At 40.4% G+C, this 19,888-nt stretch overlaps 3 protein-coding genes across 3 annotated transcripts in view; all 3 read right to left on the bottom strand.

The window, feature by feature from the left end:
- The window catches only part of LOC116067214 (protein kinase C-binding protein NELL1), a 319,826-nt gene that overhangs the window by 140,524 nt on the left and 159,414 nt on the right, over positions 1-19,888 (bottom strand). The gene's annotated exons all lie outside the window — the stretch shown is intronic.
- On the bottom strand, positions 11,432-13,404 carry LOC116067219 (adenosine receptor A3-like). The gene is made up of 2 exons (XM_031323582.2): positions 12,858-13,404; positions 11,432-12,623 (listed from the first exon to the last, which is right to left on the bottom strand). The coding sequence occupies exons 1-2, from the start codon at positions 13,196-13,198 to the stop codon at positions 11,984-11,986; spliced, it is 981 nt and encodes a 326-aa protein (XP_031179442.2). The 5' UTR covers positions 13,199-13,404; the 3' UTR covers positions 11,432-11,983.
- Positions 15,040-16,475, bottom strand: LOC116067221 (adenosine receptor A3-like). The gene is made up of 2 exons (XM_031323584.1): positions 16,132-16,475; positions 15,040-15,900 (listed from the first exon to the last, which is right to left on the bottom strand). The coding sequence occupies exons 1-2, from the start codon at positions 16,458-16,460 to the stop codon at positions 15,258-15,260; spliced, it is 972 nt and encodes a 323-aa protein (XP_031179444.1). The 5' UTR covers positions 16,461-16,475; the 3' UTR covers positions 15,040-15,257.

Raw genomic sequence — 19,888 nt, 5'->3', positions numbered from 1 at the left:
GTGTGTGTGTGTGTGTGTGTGTGTGTGTGTGTGTGTGTGTGTGTGTGTGTGTGTGTGTGTGTGTGCGTCTGCTCCAGTTTCTTGCCACAGCCCAAAGACATGCAGATTTTGGTAAATTGATGACTTAAAAAAATAGACCTGAGCTATTTGTTTATTTGATGGCCCTTTTTTGACCAAATGGTCCCAGGAACTCAGGAACCCCAAGAACTAGTAAATCACAACCTAAAGTTTCTTACAGCTCATTACTGGTCTATATCAACGACGTTCCACTTCCGTAATCGTTCAGGTGCTGCAGGAAATTCCACCGGATGTCCCTCATTTTAGGCCGGATGTCCGTTACCTTCCGCTTTCTTTGTGTTGGCATTCTAAACTCGATCTAAACGGTGGATTTATGAGGACTATGGTTAATTGCTCCTCAGATCTCTGCAGGGTAAATCCAGACAGCTAGCTAGACTATCTGTCCAGTCTGAGTTTTCTGTTGCACGACTAAAACAACTTTTAAACGAGCACGTTCCACCAAAACAAGTTCCTTCTCGAGGCTATTTTGCAGAGGCACCGTCATTGTGTCCGGGTTTTGACGCTGCCCAAGACGATTGTGATTGGTTTAAAGAAATGCCAATAAACCAGAGCACGTTTTTCCTCCATCCCGGAATGCTGTGTGGACTAGCCAGACCCTCTTCCACAGTGCTGTGGAGGAAGGTCTGGCAATGCGAGACTAGCTTGATGCTTATAAGGTGGAGGTTCTGGTTGTTGCTCCAGAAAAGGTCGTCCCCACGATCATGCAATGTATTGGGCCTTTTTCTTTAGCTTTCCTCTCCAACCTGCATGATTGAGGGGTGGTATTTGATCAATCTTCGTTTTTCGACACACATGTTAAGCAGCTGCCCAGATCTTGTTTTTCCACTTAAGATATATTACTAAACTGAGATCTGTAGTTTCAACTGCTGAACTTGAAATGGCATTGACTACTGTAATGTACTTTTCTCCTCACTTAGTAGGCTCTTGATCATCTTTAGCAGTGATGGGAATAACAGCGTTATAAATAACGCCGTTACTAACAACGGCGTTACTTTTTTTCAGTAACGAGTAATCTAATTGATTACTCTTACCATCTTAATAACGCTGTTACCGTTACTGCCAAAAAATGCGGCGCGTTACTATATATGAAGCTGTTTTTTTCATCAGACCAACTCTCTGAGTCTGAGCCGAGCATAGACTGTATATAAGAATGGACCAACAGATCCCGTTGCTCTGGACGGAGACCAGTGAAGGCCGTTAGAAGCACTTTTCCGGTGATGGCTGAGCGTTACTGCGCAGCCTCCAACTGAGAGAGACGACGTAAATGTGACGTGAGCAACGTGTCTGAAAGTTGTAAGTCTTCTGGTAGCTGTGCCAAGAGAAATCTCAATCATTCCCAATCTTGCAGAGACGGAGAGCGTAGGTATATGTAAGGAGATAACATAGGCACAGGCTAATTATTGCTAACTAAAATGCTAGTTAACATTAGTAATTACACTTAAACAGCTAATGTGAGACGAAACTGCCTGCACGCTTCTCCTGTACTATACGGTAATTCCTCTACTATGCGACAGTAAGTCACGTGGTTATGACGCAATTGTTAGCCTATTTTTACAAAAACGTCTGCTACGGAGCCATAACGTGAGATACAAGGTAATGGAGCCTTTTATACATTATCGTGTTTCTTTAGAAATAAACAATGGACAAATAGAGTCTTTAAACGTTTCAGATGTAAAGTTATTCTCTGTCAAAGTGGCGCCAAAATGAATGGCAGTCAATGGAATGCTAACGGGGGGTGATCGCTTTGTAGCATTAAAATGGCGCCATAGGAGGTTCGCGGTCCGAGGAGAAGCTTACACCCTTGGAGCCGAGAGGAAGACTTTTTTTACTGTTCTTCCTTGGTTAGCGGGCAGTGCACGACGCAAGCGCATAAATGCTGACGATTGGCTGAGATTGAGTAAAATGTCATGTTAAGCCAATCAGAGGTAGAGTTGGGCGGGTGTTCGAAAACACGCATAGTCGGACACACAAGAACAACACAAGCGAGTCAGTCAACGAGAGAGAGAGAGACAGGTATGGCGAAATCACGGAGAGGGTTAACTTTTCCTGCTACAGATTTTCCACCGTGGTCAGAAAACACAGGGGAGACACTTTGTTTCTCTTACTATGACTCTAGAGTCGCTACTCGCTCGAAAGCTAATCGCCGTCACTCTCTCACTTCTCCCTTGCTCTATCACCTACTCCACACACACACACACACACACACACACACACACACACACACGCCGGCTCGACGCACACACCAGCGCACAAGTATAAACATCAGGCCACTTACATTATATGCACTACAAAGAGAGTATATATTTGTTATTTATTTTTGGTATAGTGCTTAACAAGCATAATTTAATTTTGCCCAGTTGTGGCCTGTTGAGGTGTTGTGTTATTGGTATCGATCCACTATATAAACATAATATCTACATACATGGCATTTGATTGGTCTCACTTTGTCCCACAGCAACATTAAAATAGTTTAGATTTGTGTACATTGTTTCTGTTAATAATGTATTGTATTAAGTGTCCATTTCATTATAATATTCAGATTTATCATAAATAATTGAACATGCACATGTATTTTAAGTTCCGTTAAAGAGGGGTGGAGGTGGGGTCACATTTGAGCATTTAAAAATTTTAAAATGTACTTGAAAAGTAACGCAATAGTTACTTTCTGAAGTAACTAGTTACTTTCATAATTTGTAACTGAGTAACTAATTTAGTTACTTTTTGAAAGAAGTGCTGTCTCCAGAATGCTGCTGCAAGGCTACTCGCTAGGTGTTGTGAATATGTTGCATTCCGTTCTGTGAGAACTCTGAACAAAGCCTCTCTCATCTATTTGAATATGTATCATACATTGTAACACCTATTGTTTTCCACCCTAAAGACTTATTTGTGTGAACCAATCCTCCTGTGCACGGATCTCTTTCTTATCTTACTACTCTCACGTCTTCTAAGTGAATGTAGCGATTGTTAGAACATGTATATATCCTTGTGTGTCTCATTAAACCTTTGGAACATTGTGAACTGAACCCTGCTTTGTGTCCCTTGGTTCCCCGAGCGCTAGTCACTGCTTTCAGAATCAACTCACAGAGGCCAAGCCTGTAGATGATAGGATTTGAACCACAAAATAATCGTGATCTGATTGTTTCCTAACACTAGGTCAACTAGACGGTCTCACATCACCCCTGTTCTTAAGTCTCTTTACTGGCTCCCTGTCGCATATAGAATTCAATTTAAAGTTCTCACTCTTACATATAGAGCATTGCACAGGCAGGCTCCTGCATATGTGGCTGAACTACTTCACATATTTCCTCAGCCCACTCTTTTAGGACTATGTTAAATTTACTATCTGTTCCACGCACCCGGGTTAAAGCCCATGACGATCGATCTTTTGAGTCCGTAGCACCTAAGCTTTGGAATGCTCTGCCTCCATCCTTACAGTCTGCTGTTTCTGTGGACTCTTTCAAAAATCTGATAAAAACCTGCCTTTTTAGACAGGCGTTTGGTTGAACTGTCTGCACTTTAGTTATTATTGTGTAATTTTAACTGAGTAATCTGTCTTTAATTTGTATTGTGTTCTCTTGTTTTTTTATGTCCTTGTAAAGTACATTGTGATTTTGTCTGTGAAAAGCGCATTATAAATACATTTGACTTACTTTTCTCCCCTAAAGTTCATTTTGCACACTTATTTTTGTTCCTACCACACCGGAAGAACCCTGGATATTAGACTGGTCACTAATTAAAAAGCAATGGGTTTGTTGAGATGGAAGATTCTGCCAACAAAACAGGGTCATCATGTTGTTCTTGGTAATTTAGCACCATGATGCTTGAATGGATATTGGAATGAAGACATGCAGAGGGGGAAAAGGAGACCTAAAAAGCCAGTCTTATCTCCAATCGCCAGTCTTAATATTGATAGAAGCTAGTGCCAGGAGAAGCTCCTGAGTTTCTAAATGTTCCTGGGTTCCACATTTTTTTTTCCATTGATTATCCTATTTTTGCTGTAACCTGACTTTGAAGAGGAGAAACGGGTACTGCACATGAAATAGATGGCTTGGGTAAAATAATGTTTTAATATCCTGGTTTGGTTACAATACTGAACTTTCTCCAAAACCTAACACATGTAAGTCACAAGTTGAATGTTAAAGTAGATTATCAGCTTTGTGTAGCAATATTTTTCATCAAGAAAAAAAAAAGCGAGTGGCACAAACGACAAATCTCAAAACATAATTCATCTTGTCAACCTGATCGCTGACCCCGAGCTCGGCCATTCAGACCGATAGCATATGCCCCAACAATACTGCGTGCCCTGTCATTATGCTAATGGTGCTGGGTGTCAACACCCTGCTGCTGCACTCTGACAGACGAAAGCCTTATCACATCATTACACACCATTACTGTTTTTAATGAAGTCAACAGCTCCCAAGCAGAGGATACCCTCTCCGCCGTCTGACTCATTTAATGATCTTACATGTGAATAACTCAGGGCTCAATTATCAAGTCACTCAGCTGTCCTCGAGCCTGCTCACCTCCTCCTCACACAGACACAGTCACACTCAGTCACAGCGCCGGCCTGCTCTGTTACTGGGAGTGTTGAAGATGTCCTGATTAGAGTAGAGCAATTTATCTCTATGCAAATATTCATTACATATTTAGAAATGTAGTCATGCTGCCACTGCCAATGTAATAAAGGTTCTCTGGGGTAAAAATACATTGTGTTATGGTATGTTTTAGCTTGAAAACTGTAACATTAGAATATATTGCAGAAAGATGAGTGAAGATCTAACTTGATTCAGCTGAGCTCAGCTGGCAAAACTACAGCCATTGCCTAAAGTTTAGAAAAGTGGGATCGCATCCGGAGGGTTGCTGGTTCAATCCTGATAAATCTGGGTTGAGAAAGTCAAAGTGCATTGCTTGCCCCATGCCTCATTATCATTGATGGGTTAGCCTTGAGCAAGGCACTTTAACCTTAACTGCTCTAGTTAGCTGCTTACTGACTGTTAGATCAGACTGCAGATGTAATGAGCAATATGCTCTGATTCTGATTCTGATTCTGAACCCAGGCCCGGATTATCCAAAAGGGCACTTGGGCCAGTGCCCAGGGGCACCAACCATTCACAACCAGTGGGGGGGCACCACATGACACAAGCATTAACAATATTTTCCGTAAATTGTTATATTATTCACTTGAAATTGTTGAAATACCATACATTACTCGTTTATGAACACTAATTTCACAATAATAATAATAATAATAATAATACATTATAAATAAATCAATATTACATGCCCACTATCACTCCCCTCCCCAATCTGTCAGAGTTGAGTTGGTCCACAGGTACGCACAAATGTATCATTTGGAGGATGGGGCGGGGGGTTTAACAATAATCAAAAGTGGCCAGTTTAATCCCCCCAAAAATGTTATCATAATGATGAATGTAAAATATTAACTGTTATAAAAAATGATAAGTGGTTGGCTTTCTTGATTCAATGTAATTGGCAATCAAAGAAAAACATTTTTCACACAAATCCCTCCCACCTCTGGGTGAGACTTGGTTGCGCCCAACCCTTCTCTGTGTTTTTCGAACACATATAGCACAGCCGGCGCTTCGTGAGTTTGTTCAATAAGCAGAGAAGTGTAAAAGACCGGTCCACAGTCTGTGCTTCTTTTCCTAGAACTCGTATTTCTTTCAGAGGACTTTGTGCAATGAATCCATATTCTTAGATCTAATATTGATAGTCTTTTTTCCATATCTTATTCATTTTCGGTCCTTTTATTGTCGTTAGCTGTGATGGTTAAGCAGTTTTAGCTTTCCCATGATGCTTTTGAAAGTTTTTGACCAGAGGAGTTGCTTTCAGGGCCCGTGAAATAAAGTCGGAAAAATACATATTTGACCTACCCACAATGCTTCAATATATAGTATTGATTTTGGCTTTTTGAATTTGACATTTTGAATTGAGAAAGTTTGAATATAGTGCTCACTGCTCATATGCCTACATGTATGTATCTGGATAAGTTAGTAAATTACATTTGAGAAATCCCCTTGATTATGTCTGATATTTTTGCCAGGAGGATAGCACGAGTAAAGGGGGTAGTGGACGGGGGGGGATGGGCTGGCTGAACCAAACTACTCACAATGAGAGTGCATGAGTGAGAAAAAAGTCCCTTTGTATTTAAGTGTCTGCCAAATTAGTCTTATGTAATGTAATGTACTGGGTAACTTCCATGTATGAATGTATTTAATGGTGTGAATGTGGAGACAACTTTTACTATGAATTACATAGATATGTAAAAAGAAAAAAATCTGTATTTTACAATGTCATTCAAATAGTACAGACATTTCTAACAACACTGGGGCTGGGTCTCGTTCATAACTTCAATACCGAAACCAATGTCAATACCGTGACTTCGATACCAGTTTCCAAATGATACTTTTTTCGGTAACAATTTTATAAAACAAAAAGAAATTACAAGAATACACATTATGGCACAAATCTTTCTTCTTTTTTTTCCAGCAAATACTAAGGGAGCCCCGTCTCTGTGCATAACGTAGAGTTTTTCCTGCGTGTCTCTACGACGTGTAACGTTAGACAGCCAATCACAGGCATTATTAGATCTTGGTAGAAGCACGCTGCATGCTTATTGGCTCACTGACTCTGATGAGATTTACTCCGTAGGTATTGAAATTGGGTATTGAATGACAAAGCATTTTTCAATACTCGATACTTTAGAGGCAATTCGGTCAGTGCCTAAAAAGTATTGAATTCGGTATCCAGTCCTAAACACTGTGTGTGTGTGTGTTATGTGTGTGTCTGTACACAAGTTAGGTGTGTATGTCATCCATCAGAGGACTTGTCATTGGGGAGTGCCTCTCCACTCACTGCAGGACATTCATCAAGGTGAAACCAAAACTCCACCAGCTGCTCTTTCTTAACACTCAACCTTTCAATGCAGCCATCTGCCAGCTACAGAAATTAATGTTGAAGGCCTTTTGGGAAGGAGGGTGTAGATAAACAGAACACACAGGTTTGTATTTCTTCACTTGCGACCTTCCACTGACAACATTCAAACACTACACCTGCCATTTCATGCTTAACCTCTCTCCATACACCATGTTCTGTCATTTTGGATTTAGTGTAAAAAACAAGCACTGAACTGACGACTGAAGAGAAAGCTCATTCATTAATAAGACCCCTGGTGGTAAAAACAAGCAGAACTTTGTAATGCTCTGATATACCTCTCACTAGGCAATCATAAAGAAGAAATGCATGAGCACAAGTAGAAAACAAAATCATTTGAAACTGTGAGCCAACTAGCAAACTGTCAGTTTTTCATTTGCACTACAAAATAGCAGATACCTATCTCCACTTCCCTTTAGATTTCCCAGATTAGTAAATGATAACAGTGCTCTACATGCAGCTTTCAGGGTGTAAACCCTGAATAAATCGATGAGCTCTTCCCTCACCATGCCGGCAGCCTGAACTGCTGCAGCCGGGGCTAAACTACACTCCTCAAAGTAAGCCACAGTTGACATGCTTTGGGCAACAGGTGCAGAGAGCCGAGTCCCTTTGTACTTTGAGCATTTGTATTATAGCTGGGAGCATTTGGCAGATATTTTTGGGGAAGCACTAGATGAGGCTTCCGCTGTTGCTATGAGACTCTTGAAAATCCCTTTGAAGCGTGGCACAGTTGAGTTCGAAGTTAAAATAGCTTTAACTTCTTGCACTTGGTGCTGTTAACTCCAAAAACATGCCACGTTTTTGAAAGACTCTGCTATAGATGTATACCTATGCAAAGGCAACATTGACCATAAGACAACAACACTGCAAAGGGAATGAGAATGAAGATATAAAACCATGTACAATAGGCAGGCAAAAGCATACACTCAGATTCACTTTGGCTGCAGATAGAAGAGGACACAATATAACATAATATTCAAACAATCAAGATGGACAGGGGACAGAAAGATTGAAGACTTTCATCTTTGGATGACTTAGTATTGCTAAAGTAGTGTTTCAACAAATTTGCAATGTACATCTTGTACAGTTGAGGAGGGCTGGCCAAAACAATATACAGTATAAAACAAAGCATTATCATTTAGGATTTATAGATGACATCCAATCATCGAGGTAAAATTGGGCTGAATTTGGTTGGAAATTTTTTTTAAGAGATCTAAATGACATAAAGCTGTTGTGTCATCTGCATTTCTTTGAGTACATTTCCACTTCTGGTTTGTAATGCTTCACACTGAAACAGACCTCAGCCTCTGGGGCGGCCTCGAGCTCACCCAGTAAGAGCGTTGGCTGAGCGGCGCAGGGTTCAAATCCGACCTGCTGCCCTTTGCTGCGTGTCATCCACCATCTCTCTCCCCCTTTCATGTCTATCCACTTTCAAATAAAGGGAAAAGCCCCAAAAAAATAATCTTAAAAATAAAAGAACCTCAGACCCCATAACATCTATTCCCAACATCCGATCCCAATCGCAATGCCCCTACAAAATTTTTAATTTTTAGCTCCAGTAACTGCCAGGATGGCAACAAACTGTAAACGCAAACTGAAACTTTATTAAAGGTTTATCGTCTCTTGAGCTGAGTGTCTTGTCACACTTCTAGCAGAAATAGGAAGTGAGACATAATAAAAATAAAACTGTCATATCACATTTAGCTGCATGGAGAGCTACTTCTGAGTGCATCAGTGCAACGTAGAATAAATACTTTAGTTTATGATTTAGACTGCGTTCACACTGCCTGTGTCTGCTGTCCGACTGTACGGCAAAAACACAGGTCTTTCCATTCATCTTGAATGGGGGTAATGCGTTTAGACTGCAGCGGGGGTTGCTGCAGGGGAGACACTTAAAAAAACGCAGCGGGCCTGCGGTGAAAAGTTGAGACTGACCCCACTTTTGGAGAAATGCAACCCATGTCACACTGCAGTGGCCAATCATGTAACTGGAGATCAGACTTGTCAGTGTGTTTTGCGCTATGATTTGAGGTGGTGTGAGAATCCCGTACAGTAAACAGGAAACATCACTGCCTTTAAACACTATGAGGTTAAAAAAACTAAACACAAGCGCTGAACTACCCAGGAGTTTGTGTAATAGCTGAATGTTTCCTGCAACAGCAAAGCACTTGGTCTCTCTCTCTCTCTCTCTCTCTCTCTCTCGCACTTGAAGCTGCCTTTAAGTGCGGTCGGGAACGTCAAAATCTATAAATGATAAATGATCTGCCTATAGAGTCTTAAAGTGAAGCAATTGAAAAAGGGCTATTACAACTAACCACAAGCTGAACTACCCAGGAGTTTGTGTAATAGCTGAATGTTTCCTGCAACAGCAAAGCACTTGCTATGTCTCGCTCATCTCCCCCCCCCCCCCCCCCCTCCCCCCCCCTCTCTCTCTCACTCTCTCTCTCTCTCTCTCTCTCTCCCCCCCCCTCCTGTGAAATAAGCTGCCTTCAAGTGCGGTCGGGAACGTCAAAATCTATAAATGATCTGATGAAAAACAGTAATTGTGAAATATAAAGTCTACTTCAGCTTTGTTGGGGTTTTAAGAACACAACAGGACGTCACACAAATGGGCCGTTTCATTGACACTCCCCCCTGCGGAAAATTCGCCGGATCACGTTTCCTGGTGTGAATGCCCACTTAGTCAGATATTGCTCGTAAATATGCATACACCATTTACAGCAGGCAGAAAGTAAATGCTTATTAAATGACTATTTACATGAAACAAGTTTATTTTTGACTTCAGAGACAATACATTCTGTTGGCTATGTACAAAAATTTTAGCTGTAGGCCTATAGAGTCTTAAAGTGAAGAAATTGAAAAAGGGCTATTACAACTAACCACAAGCTGAACTACCCAGGAGTTTGTGTAATAGCTGAATGTTTTCTCTCTCTCTCTCTCTCTCTCTCTCTCTCTCTCTCTCATCCGTGAGAAATAAGCTGCCTTCAAGTGCGGTCGGGAAGGGTTAGAGACAATACATTCTGTTGGCTATGTACAAAAAAATTTAGCTGTAGGCCTATAGAGTCTTAAAGTGAGGAAATTGAAAAAGGGCTATTACAACTAACCACAAGCTGGTGAAAAAATCAACTTCAACTTAATTTCTGAAATAGGAACTTAAGACAAACATTAACATACAAACAAACAGCATTATAAAATAAATACTGATGAGCCAAAGTTTAATCTTTGAATCAGGGACGTCGTTAGGCCTATTTTAGGGGGGCTGAAGCTACCCCAAAATATTCTTAAGCCGCCCCCACCCCCCAAATAATAATAAAAAAAAATAATAATGAGATTTAATTTTTAATTTATTTATTATTTATTTTCTTACAGGGAACTCGGTATCACTCACTATGTTGAATCAATCTTCCTTCATCATTCATGTGTTTGTGTCGTCGTGCACTGCTGTTTTATTATATTTCACGAACTGTCAGCTGGTGGAAAAGGCAGAGACGGAGACTCAACAAGAGCCCACATGCACGTATGTGAACAAGCGAGGTGGAGAGTGACTGAAAAGACAGAGCGCCAGGCGACATTAAAGGGCAACTACTATATAGCATTTGCAGGATTATACTTGCATTTTGTATTTGTACTAGACCATGTTTACATGCTTTAATGTTAAAAAAACACTTTATTTTTCTCATACTGCCCATGCCTGCTGCACCTGTATTCACCCTCTGTATGAGACGCTCTGTAGGAGTGCCTGTCGATTTAATCCCTCCTCCCGAAAAAGCCCAGTCTGCTTTGATTGGCCAGCGCGCTTCCTGGAATGTCCGGAGCCTCCGCTCCAGCGTTATTATGGATCCCACGTAACTTCTAGGCAAGTCCCGCCCTACGAAGCAGGCTGATTGGTTGGGGTTAGGCATTGACCTTGAGTGGTTAAGGTTAGGATAGCTGATTGGTCAGGGGATAGAACCTGAACAAATTGGGTTACGTTACCTTGCATAAGCATGGACGCCTGACCTATAGTAGCGTGTGAATGCTATTGAAGGGCGGGTCTTGCCTAGAAGTTGCGTGGGTTCCATAATAACGCTCCGCTCCGTGTTTCACTAGTTGAAGCTGGAGCTACTGATACGGAGTATATAGCAGGACTTTGTACCATGAAAAATCACCAATAAAGGAAGGACGGTCGGTCCACACCGCTTATCTTTTCTGGCATATGGCAACATCTTTACGGTGTGTTGGTTTTGATTTTTGTTAACGGTGGTAGTACAACTGGTAGTTGGTCACATATTGGTGATATTGACCGGAAAAATATAAACATCTGTGCAACGTTATCCTATCCAATACAACAGCTCTGCAATAAATGCTACCTACGTGATACTCGTAAGGTTTGAATGTTGTCAAAATTAGTTGACAACGTCTCTGTACACTTTATTATGCTTTTGTACAATAAACCTTTGCATTTCTGCAAACAAGTCTCTCTTGATTGAAATATGGTCTGAAGTTCTAAAGAGTTCTCTTACAGGGCTGTTTGACTATAGAACATTACACATGGGTTTCTATTTTTCTAGTGAGGTATAAACGACTACATGCCATAAAATCAATGTTCCCAAAGTAATGATGACAATGACAATAATGCTTAAGATGTCCCAATTTATCTTTCTTGTGTCATAAAAGTTAAATAATTTTTCAAAAATAGAGAAGGTAATTTCCAACACCGTGTGTGCTTCCTGTGAAATTGACATAAAGAACTGGAACTTCAATACAACCAGAAGCACAACAGTGATAATGAAACTAAAGCTTGTAGGACAGTGAAAGTTGCCCTTTCCTTGACAGTGACAGTTATTTGCAACAATCACCCACATGTTCACCCACATCTAATATAATATGGTTTACAATGTTTAATTATGCTCAACAGCCAAAACCTGAACTTTAAGAACAAAGAAGCAAACAAACAAACACGAATCTTCTTTCACTCATTGTTGGCCACCCTATTGAGATTGTTGTCAGTCGACTGGGTTGTCTGAGATCCTTGAATTTCTTCTCCACATGCAATATATCGTCTCCACAGCTTCAGGTAGGCTGTCTTGATCTTTTGAATTTTAAACGCATACACAAGTGGGTTTACAGCTGAGTTAGCATGATATAACGGGATGCCAACATAGAAAACTTTTACTGGTAGATAATCTGGCCAAAAGTAAAATATGCAGTTCATAATTTGGAGTGGGAACCAAAACAGGGCAAACAGAGCCACAACCAGAGACAGAGATCCTGCCAGCTGTTTTTCTTTCTTTAGGTAGATCTGAGACTGTTCTTGGGCACCGTTGCCTGGTTTGTCTCGAAGGTTTCCTCGGATTATCCAGAAAATGTAGCCGTACAATACAGTCATCACCAACAGAGGTATCAGGGAGCAAACTAAGAATCTAAAGTAAACCAGGTATGACATGGGGATCACATCTACAAACCTGCAAACAATAGTAGAGTTAACTGACTTAGACCAGGTTTCATGGTTGTACCATCCAAGCGTGGGAGCAAAGCTCAGTGGTATTGAAACAAGCCAACATGCTGCTACAACAAGCCAACAATGTCTCCGTGTACCAGTCCTTTTGTACCTAAACAGAAAAACACTAATTATTGATATGTCTAATTATGTATTTAAAATGCACAGTAACTATCATTAACTCATTGTAGGGATGTACGGTAAATGACTGCCTTTTTATAGTACAAGATATGCAAAGGGCCAGAGATGATGTTGAGATAAAATGGATAAAAATATGATTCAAAGACATGCTTAGCAACACTATTTTACTTTTCTCTGCACAATAACCATCCAGAAAAAGTATTACCTGAGGGGGACATATACCCGGAGGAAGCGGTCCACAGCAATAGCCGCAAGAGACAAAACTGAGACTTGGCTCAACAGCATGCGCACACAGCTGTTGAAAAGACAGCCGTAGAAAGAAGTCTTCACTCGTCCGTCAACTACCACAGCCAGCGGTATGGTCACGCAGCCAACCATAAAGTCAGCCACAGCCAGACTGACAACAAGGTAGAAGGTGGGCTGTTGAATGCTTTTACTGGTCCACAGTGCCAAAATAACCAACATGTTACCAAGACAGCAGCAAACAGCAATAATCACCTCAAAAAATGTGTAGATGACTTCTTCCACAGCCATTGTGCTTTCCATCTGGCTAATGTTTGGTGGTGAATGGTGTAACGTGTCTGAATGTGAGTCTGAGCCTTTTTGTGCTGTGCTGTGTCTGAGCCTTTATGTTATCATCGTTACGGAAGTCATTGCCCACTCGCTTTGTTCTTCAAAGTTGTGATGAAACTAAGATACTTTTGCTGCATGCTATGTGGATTTTTGCAGGCTTATATAAGTGTACATGTCTATGATTGTATGGTGGAATTAATAAGCCTCATAATATTTCTGTCAAGAGGAAGTGTGACTTACAGTGAATGTGACTTGTTTACAGAGAAATACTTGAACAGTTGTGAAGAGGTGCATTCCTATCAGCTCACATAAGCAGCTTTGAGTCATCTTAGCTACTTTCTGCACTGACATTTTAAGTTTTGTGATTATCGATAGAAATGTTTCACCATCATATCATATTTGTATCAATATGACATTTAGTTTGTTTTCTTAGAAGCATTGGATACAGCCTCTAAGAAAAAGCTCCTGCTTCTCACCCTGATCCTGATCTAAACTTTAAAAATGCTTTTGATGTTTTTCTCTCAGACATGCGTGTGTTGTCTTTGTGCTGGTGGTTGTGGGGGCTGTGCAACTAACAAATTTTGATCACAATTTCGATTCCGGCTCCTAACAATCTCAAAAACAGTGTAATCAAGAAAAGCAATTATTACGTTTGGCAAGTAAACTCTCATTTTGTCTTGTATTCTTAATGACACTCGCACTTTCGCCCCTCCTGAATCTACCGAGCAGTAACAGTAATTAGTGTAATTAAATAGTCTTATTTTGACAACTTATCTAATAGAGAGAGGAATTAGGTATGGTATTACTTTACACGAGCAGATGGATAACATTTAAGTCATAGCCTACAGAAGAACTCAGCAGGAGCACAGTCTGGCCTAAGTAAGTTCCCCCATGCAGCTTTGATGTATCTAAAAGCTAACTTTACAGTAACGTTTGATAGTTAGATTTTGCAAGGGAAAGTTTTGCATAGCCTGGGAGCTAAGCCCCCCCGTCTTTCAATCCTAGTGACGTCCCTGCTTTGAATTAAATGGATGTACCTGTCAAATCACTTTTTCACTGCTACACTACATACTGCTGTGTGCACTTCAAATATTAGTTTATAATATCTTATACATAAATATCTCTTCATAATAAAAAAATAAAACTAAAAAACAAACACACCGCCTATCTATTCTGGCATATGGGGGAAAAAAGAGGAAGACTATTTTGAACCAGCTCTGTGGTAAACACCTCGAGGTGTGAGTAGTGTCAAATGTGCATGCATACATCAGAACATCCTGCCATTTGGTCTGGAACATTTGTATGGGAGTAGAAACTGCAGAGTCAAAAGAAAGACTAAGCAACAGTATAACAGATTCTTAATTTTCCATTACACCGTTGAGCCAGATTACTCTTGGGATTGTGTTAAAAATACTTCAGTTTTTATGAACTGATACAAAAAAGGAACATCTCTACAGTATAATGTTTTTGATTTTTGTTAACGGTGGTAGGACAACTGGTAGTTGGTCACATATTGGTGATATTGACCAGAAAAATATAAACATCTGTGCAACGTAATGCTATCCAATACAACAGCTCTGCAATAAATGCTACCTGCGTGATACTCGTAAGGTCTGAATGTTGTCAAAATTAGTTGACTCAACTCTTTGACTCTTGTATTTTGTGGTGTTGTTGCGTTTGATTGCACTCATTGTGCAATTTTGGTGTAATGTTTAATTCTTCTCACTTCCTTTTCAATAGGGGAACACATTTAATAAGATGTCTGTTATCCAATCCTATACAATGGATCAAACGACAGATTAAATAAATTACCCTACAGCTCAATACAACCAGAAGCACAGCAGTGATATGAAACTAAAGCTTGTAGGACAGTGAAAGTTGCCCTTTCCTTGACAGTGACAGTTATTTGCAACAATCACCCATATGTTCACCCACATCTAATATAATATGTTTTACAATGTTTAATTATGCTCAACAGCCAAAACCTGAACTTTAAGAACAAAGAAGCAAACAAACAAACAAAAGTCTTCTTTCACTCATTGTTGGCCACCCTATTGAGATTGTTGTCAGTCGACTGGGTTGTCTGAGATCCTTGAATTTCTTCTCCACATGCAATATACCGTCTCCACAGCTTCAGGTAGGCTGTCTTGATCTTTTGTATTTTGAATGCATACACAAGTGGGTTTACAGCTGAGTTAGCATGAGAAAGCAGGATGCCAACATAGAAAGCTTTTACTGGTACATAATCTGGCCCACCAAAGTAAAATATGCAGTCCATAATGTGGATTGGGAGCCAGGACAGGGCAAACAGAGCCAAGACCAGAGACAGAGATCCTGCCAGCTGTTTTTCTTTCTTTAGGTAGATCTGAGACTGTTCTTGGGCACCGTTGCCTGGTTTCTCTCGAAGGTTTCCTCGGATTGTCCAGAAAATGTAGCCGTACAATACAGTCATCACCAACAGAGGTATCAGGGCGCAAACTAAGAATCTAAAGTAAACCAGGTATGACATGGGGATCACATCTATAAGCCTGCAAACAATAGTAGAGTTAACTGACTTAGACCAGGTTTCATGGTTGTACCATCCAAGCGTGGGAGCAAAGCTCAGTGGTATTGCAACAAGCCAACATGCTGCTACAACAAGCCAACAATGTCTCCGTGTTACAGTCCTTTTGTACCTAAACAGAAAAACACTAATTATTGATATGTCTAATTATGTATTTTATTATGTACTATCATTAACTCATTGTAGGGATGTACAGTAAATGAGTGCCAATTTTATAGTTGAAGCCATGCAAAGGGCCAGAGATGATGTTGAGATAAAATGGATAAAAATATGATTCAAAGACATGCTTAGCAGCACTATTTTACTTTTCTCTGCACAATAAACCATCCAGAAAAAGTATTACCTGAGGGGTACATATACCCGGAGGAAGCGGTCCACAGCAATAGCCGCAAGAGACAAAGCTGAGGCTAGTGTCAACAGGATGGTCACACAGCTGATGAAAAGACAGCCGTAGAAAGAAGTCTTCACTCGTCCGTCAACTACCACAGCCAGCGGTAGGGCCATGCAGCCAACCATAAAGTCAGCCACAGCCAGACTGACAACAAGGTAGAAGGTGGGCTGTTGAATGCTTTTACTGGTCCACAGTGCCAAAATAACCAACATGTTACCAAGACAGCAGCAAACAGCAATAATCACCTCAAAAAATGTGTAGATGACCTCTTCCACAGCCATTGTGCTTTCCACCTGGCTAATGTTTGGTGGTGAATGGTGTAGCGTGTCTGAATATGAGTTGGAGCCTTTTTGTGCTGTGCTGTGTCTGAGCCTTTATGTTATCATCGTTAAGGAAGTCATTGCCCACTCGCTTTGTTTTTCAAAGTTGTGATGAAACTAAGATACTTTTGCTGCATGCTATGTGGATTTTTGCAGGCTTATATAAGTGTACATGTCTATGATTGTATGGTGGAATTAAACGTTTAATGCTGTGCCATGTCTGGAAATTAATAATATATATATATATATATATATATATATATATATATATATATATATATATATATATATATATATATATATATATATATATATATACATATATATATATATATTTGTATGTATGCTGTTGCAATATATTATGTGGATGACAAAAAAGTCTACAATAATAAGCCTCATGATATTTCTGTCAAGAGGAAGTGTGACTTACAGTGAATGTGACTTGTTTACAGAGAAATACTTGAACAGTTGTGAAGAGGTGCATTCCTATCAGCTCACATAAGCAGCTTTGAGTCATCTTAGCTACTTTCTGCACTGACATTTTAAGTTTTGTGATTATCGATAGAAATGTTTCACCATCATATCATATTTGTATCACTATGACATTTAGTTTGTTTTCTTAGAAGCTTTGGATACAGTCTCTGAGAAAAAGCTCCCGCTTCTCAACCTGATCCTGATCTAAACTTTAAAAATTTCTCTCAGACATGTGGTGTGTTGTCTTTGTGCTGGTGGTTGTGGGGGCTGTGCAAGTAACACATTTTGATCGCAATTTCGATTCTGGCTCCTAACAATCTCAAAAACAGTGTAATCAAGAAAAGCAATTATTACGTTTGGCAAGTAAACTCTCATTTTGTCTTGTATTCTTAATGACACTTGCACTTTCGCCCCTCCTGAAGGGTAAACTCACTGCGGCCAACATTTAAATATATATTTTATATTATTTAATTCAAGGGGAATTTGAAAACGGGAAAAGGATTGAGGGAAATTTCACAGTTCAAGGTGCTTTCACTGTTGATTTGTTTAACTGTTTCACTGTGTTTTAAGGTTCAATGCAACATCTTTCCAAAAGTCAATTAGTATTCATGTTAAATAATCGTGATTTCAACATTGACCAAAATAATTGTGATTATGATTTTTTCCAAAAATAAGCAGCCCTAGTTGTGGTATATATGTCATCTAACGACACACAATTAAGTTACATAAATAAATGTTACTGACCAGGCTCAAACTGTTTAGGCGTCAAACAGTTCATTTCCTGCATTCTGGTGAATTTCTATTCACCAATTTATGGTAAAAATGTCTTTATAATTGTAAAGGAAAACGCAAGATTAAGGCAGCAGATGACAGTTCAATATATGGAAATATAATGGAACATAATGCAGGAAGGTTCTCAGCCATTTTGTATTGGTTACGGAGTTTGGTTCTCCTGTAGATCAACTGTTCTCATCTGTTCGCATATGCATTTTCTTCATAGACATGACGTGTGCCTGGCATCGCCTCTGCTTCCTTATAAAGTTGCGGCTCATCTTGGTTGCACTGGAGCATTAAATTACTGCTGTGACAGTTACAATGAAAGGTTGTTGGCGGGTTTAATTGTCAGCGGTTAAATATGGTGTGAATGTAAGGCAGCCTGGCAGAACATTTGGGTCATAAACCACTCTGAGCTGTCGTGCTTTGTGGAGCGGAGCAGAAAATCACTACTCCAAGGGAAAATCCTAGACATGTACTCTGACGGCTAAAATCAATCCCACGAACAAAGCTAAACTTCGGGGTAAATTTAGAGTCTTGGCATACATACAGATCTATCTTATCATTCCCTCAAAAAAGGGAAGACGGAGATGTAATATTCATGCATTCATTCGTCACTTGATATACTGTTTATTTAGGCAGAGCAGAATGATTTGTACTGTACACTGCTGATACATAGTTTTTATCACAGCCTGTGCATTTACTTGGGGTGGCACTGGATCTTTAAAAAAAAGCCCTGAGCTCAGTAACTCTGTGTGAGTGATTTAGTTTAATGACACTCAGTCATCTGTGTGTGTGTGTGTGTGTGTGTGTGTGTGTGTGTGTGTGTGTGTGTGTGTGTGTACAAGGCCAAGGACACTGTCTGAGCTAAGTGGAGATGACTGATGTCCTCTTAGTCATAATTGTGTCATTACCACCCTGTGGAACATGATCATTTGTCCCTGCGGTCTCTGCTGTAATTAACAGATTAGGGGTGACTGAAGGGAAAACTGAACAGGAGCGTATGTCCGTCTCCAGACTTGACCAAAACTATATCTTCACCTTACGACAAAACACACAGGAAATGACCTTAAGTCTTTTTCTTTCTTTTTTATCTGTGTGAGATGGTAGCTAATACAAGAATAAATCATATGGCCTGTCCCCCTCCAAGTCCAAAAAGTCTAGCCTGGGAAAACCCTGACGAACTTCCGGCAAATTTGAGATTTGCTCTGCAAGTCAGTCTGGCCAAGAGCCCATTCAAGCCCATTTCAAATTTTTCCAAATCGAGGCACCAATCACAACCGCTTTACACAATGACGATAGTGCAGCGACGGCAAGCAGCTTTCTGTTTACATTCAACATGACGGCTACCGAAGCGCAGCAACCCGTTGATACCGCTGTTGCTGCTACGTCACCCGGATCGTTGGTCTGATTGGTTGAAGGACTATCCAATGCGCCCAGAGGCATTTGAGCGGCGCCGTTGGTGACGCCCCTTTGGAAATGAGCTGTGAATGAAGCTTGCCCAGACCCACTCTCAGTTACAACTGAGAAGGGTCTGGTGTCAACCAGGCTACAAAAAGTCCTATCCTGCGGACATAACCAAAGTATACTTGCTGCTTTCCACTGCCAAGTAGTTTGTTCTACCAGCTGTTTGTCACAAGTTGACGTTACGCATGGTTGTAGATTGCGAACCGGTTTGCTAAATCAAAGAGTTTAGAAGCTACGTTCTTTGGCTAAATGGAGAGCGATAGCATTGTACAAGTTGGCCACCTGTGCAGAATACAGGGTTGTGGTAGAGATATTTGTTGTCAGCAAGACAACCATTCACCGCTGTGTATAACCAGTGTGCAGGGCCATACGATTCAAGCTGTTGAACCAATTTGTCACTTTACCTGATGTAGCTGAGGCACAGTCTAAAGTGCACTGCAACGTCACTACGCACCTTGTGCCACAAGTTTACGGCGCACTGTATGGGACCCATATCCCGATCCTTCCCCCATCCGATGGATAACGGGACTGTAGTCATGTGAGTTACATGTCCGCTACGTCACAACTTATTCAGCAAAGCTGTTTCCATCTCCCATTTTGCACATGAACTCTTTTTCGAAAAGGCGAAAACCACCTCAAATGAGCGTAAAAACTTTTTTTTTGCGAATATGAGG

The sequence above is a fragment of the Sander lucioperca genome, chromosome 3 (genome assembly GCF_008315115.2).
Source record: "Sander lucioperca isolate FBNREF2018 chromosome 3, SLUC_FBN_1.2, whole genome shotgun sequence".
Taxonomy (NCBI): Eukaryota; Metazoa; Chordata; class Actinopteri; order Perciformes; family Percidae; genus Sander; species Sander lucioperca.
This window is presented reverse-complemented; position numbering and strand designations above follow the sequence as displayed.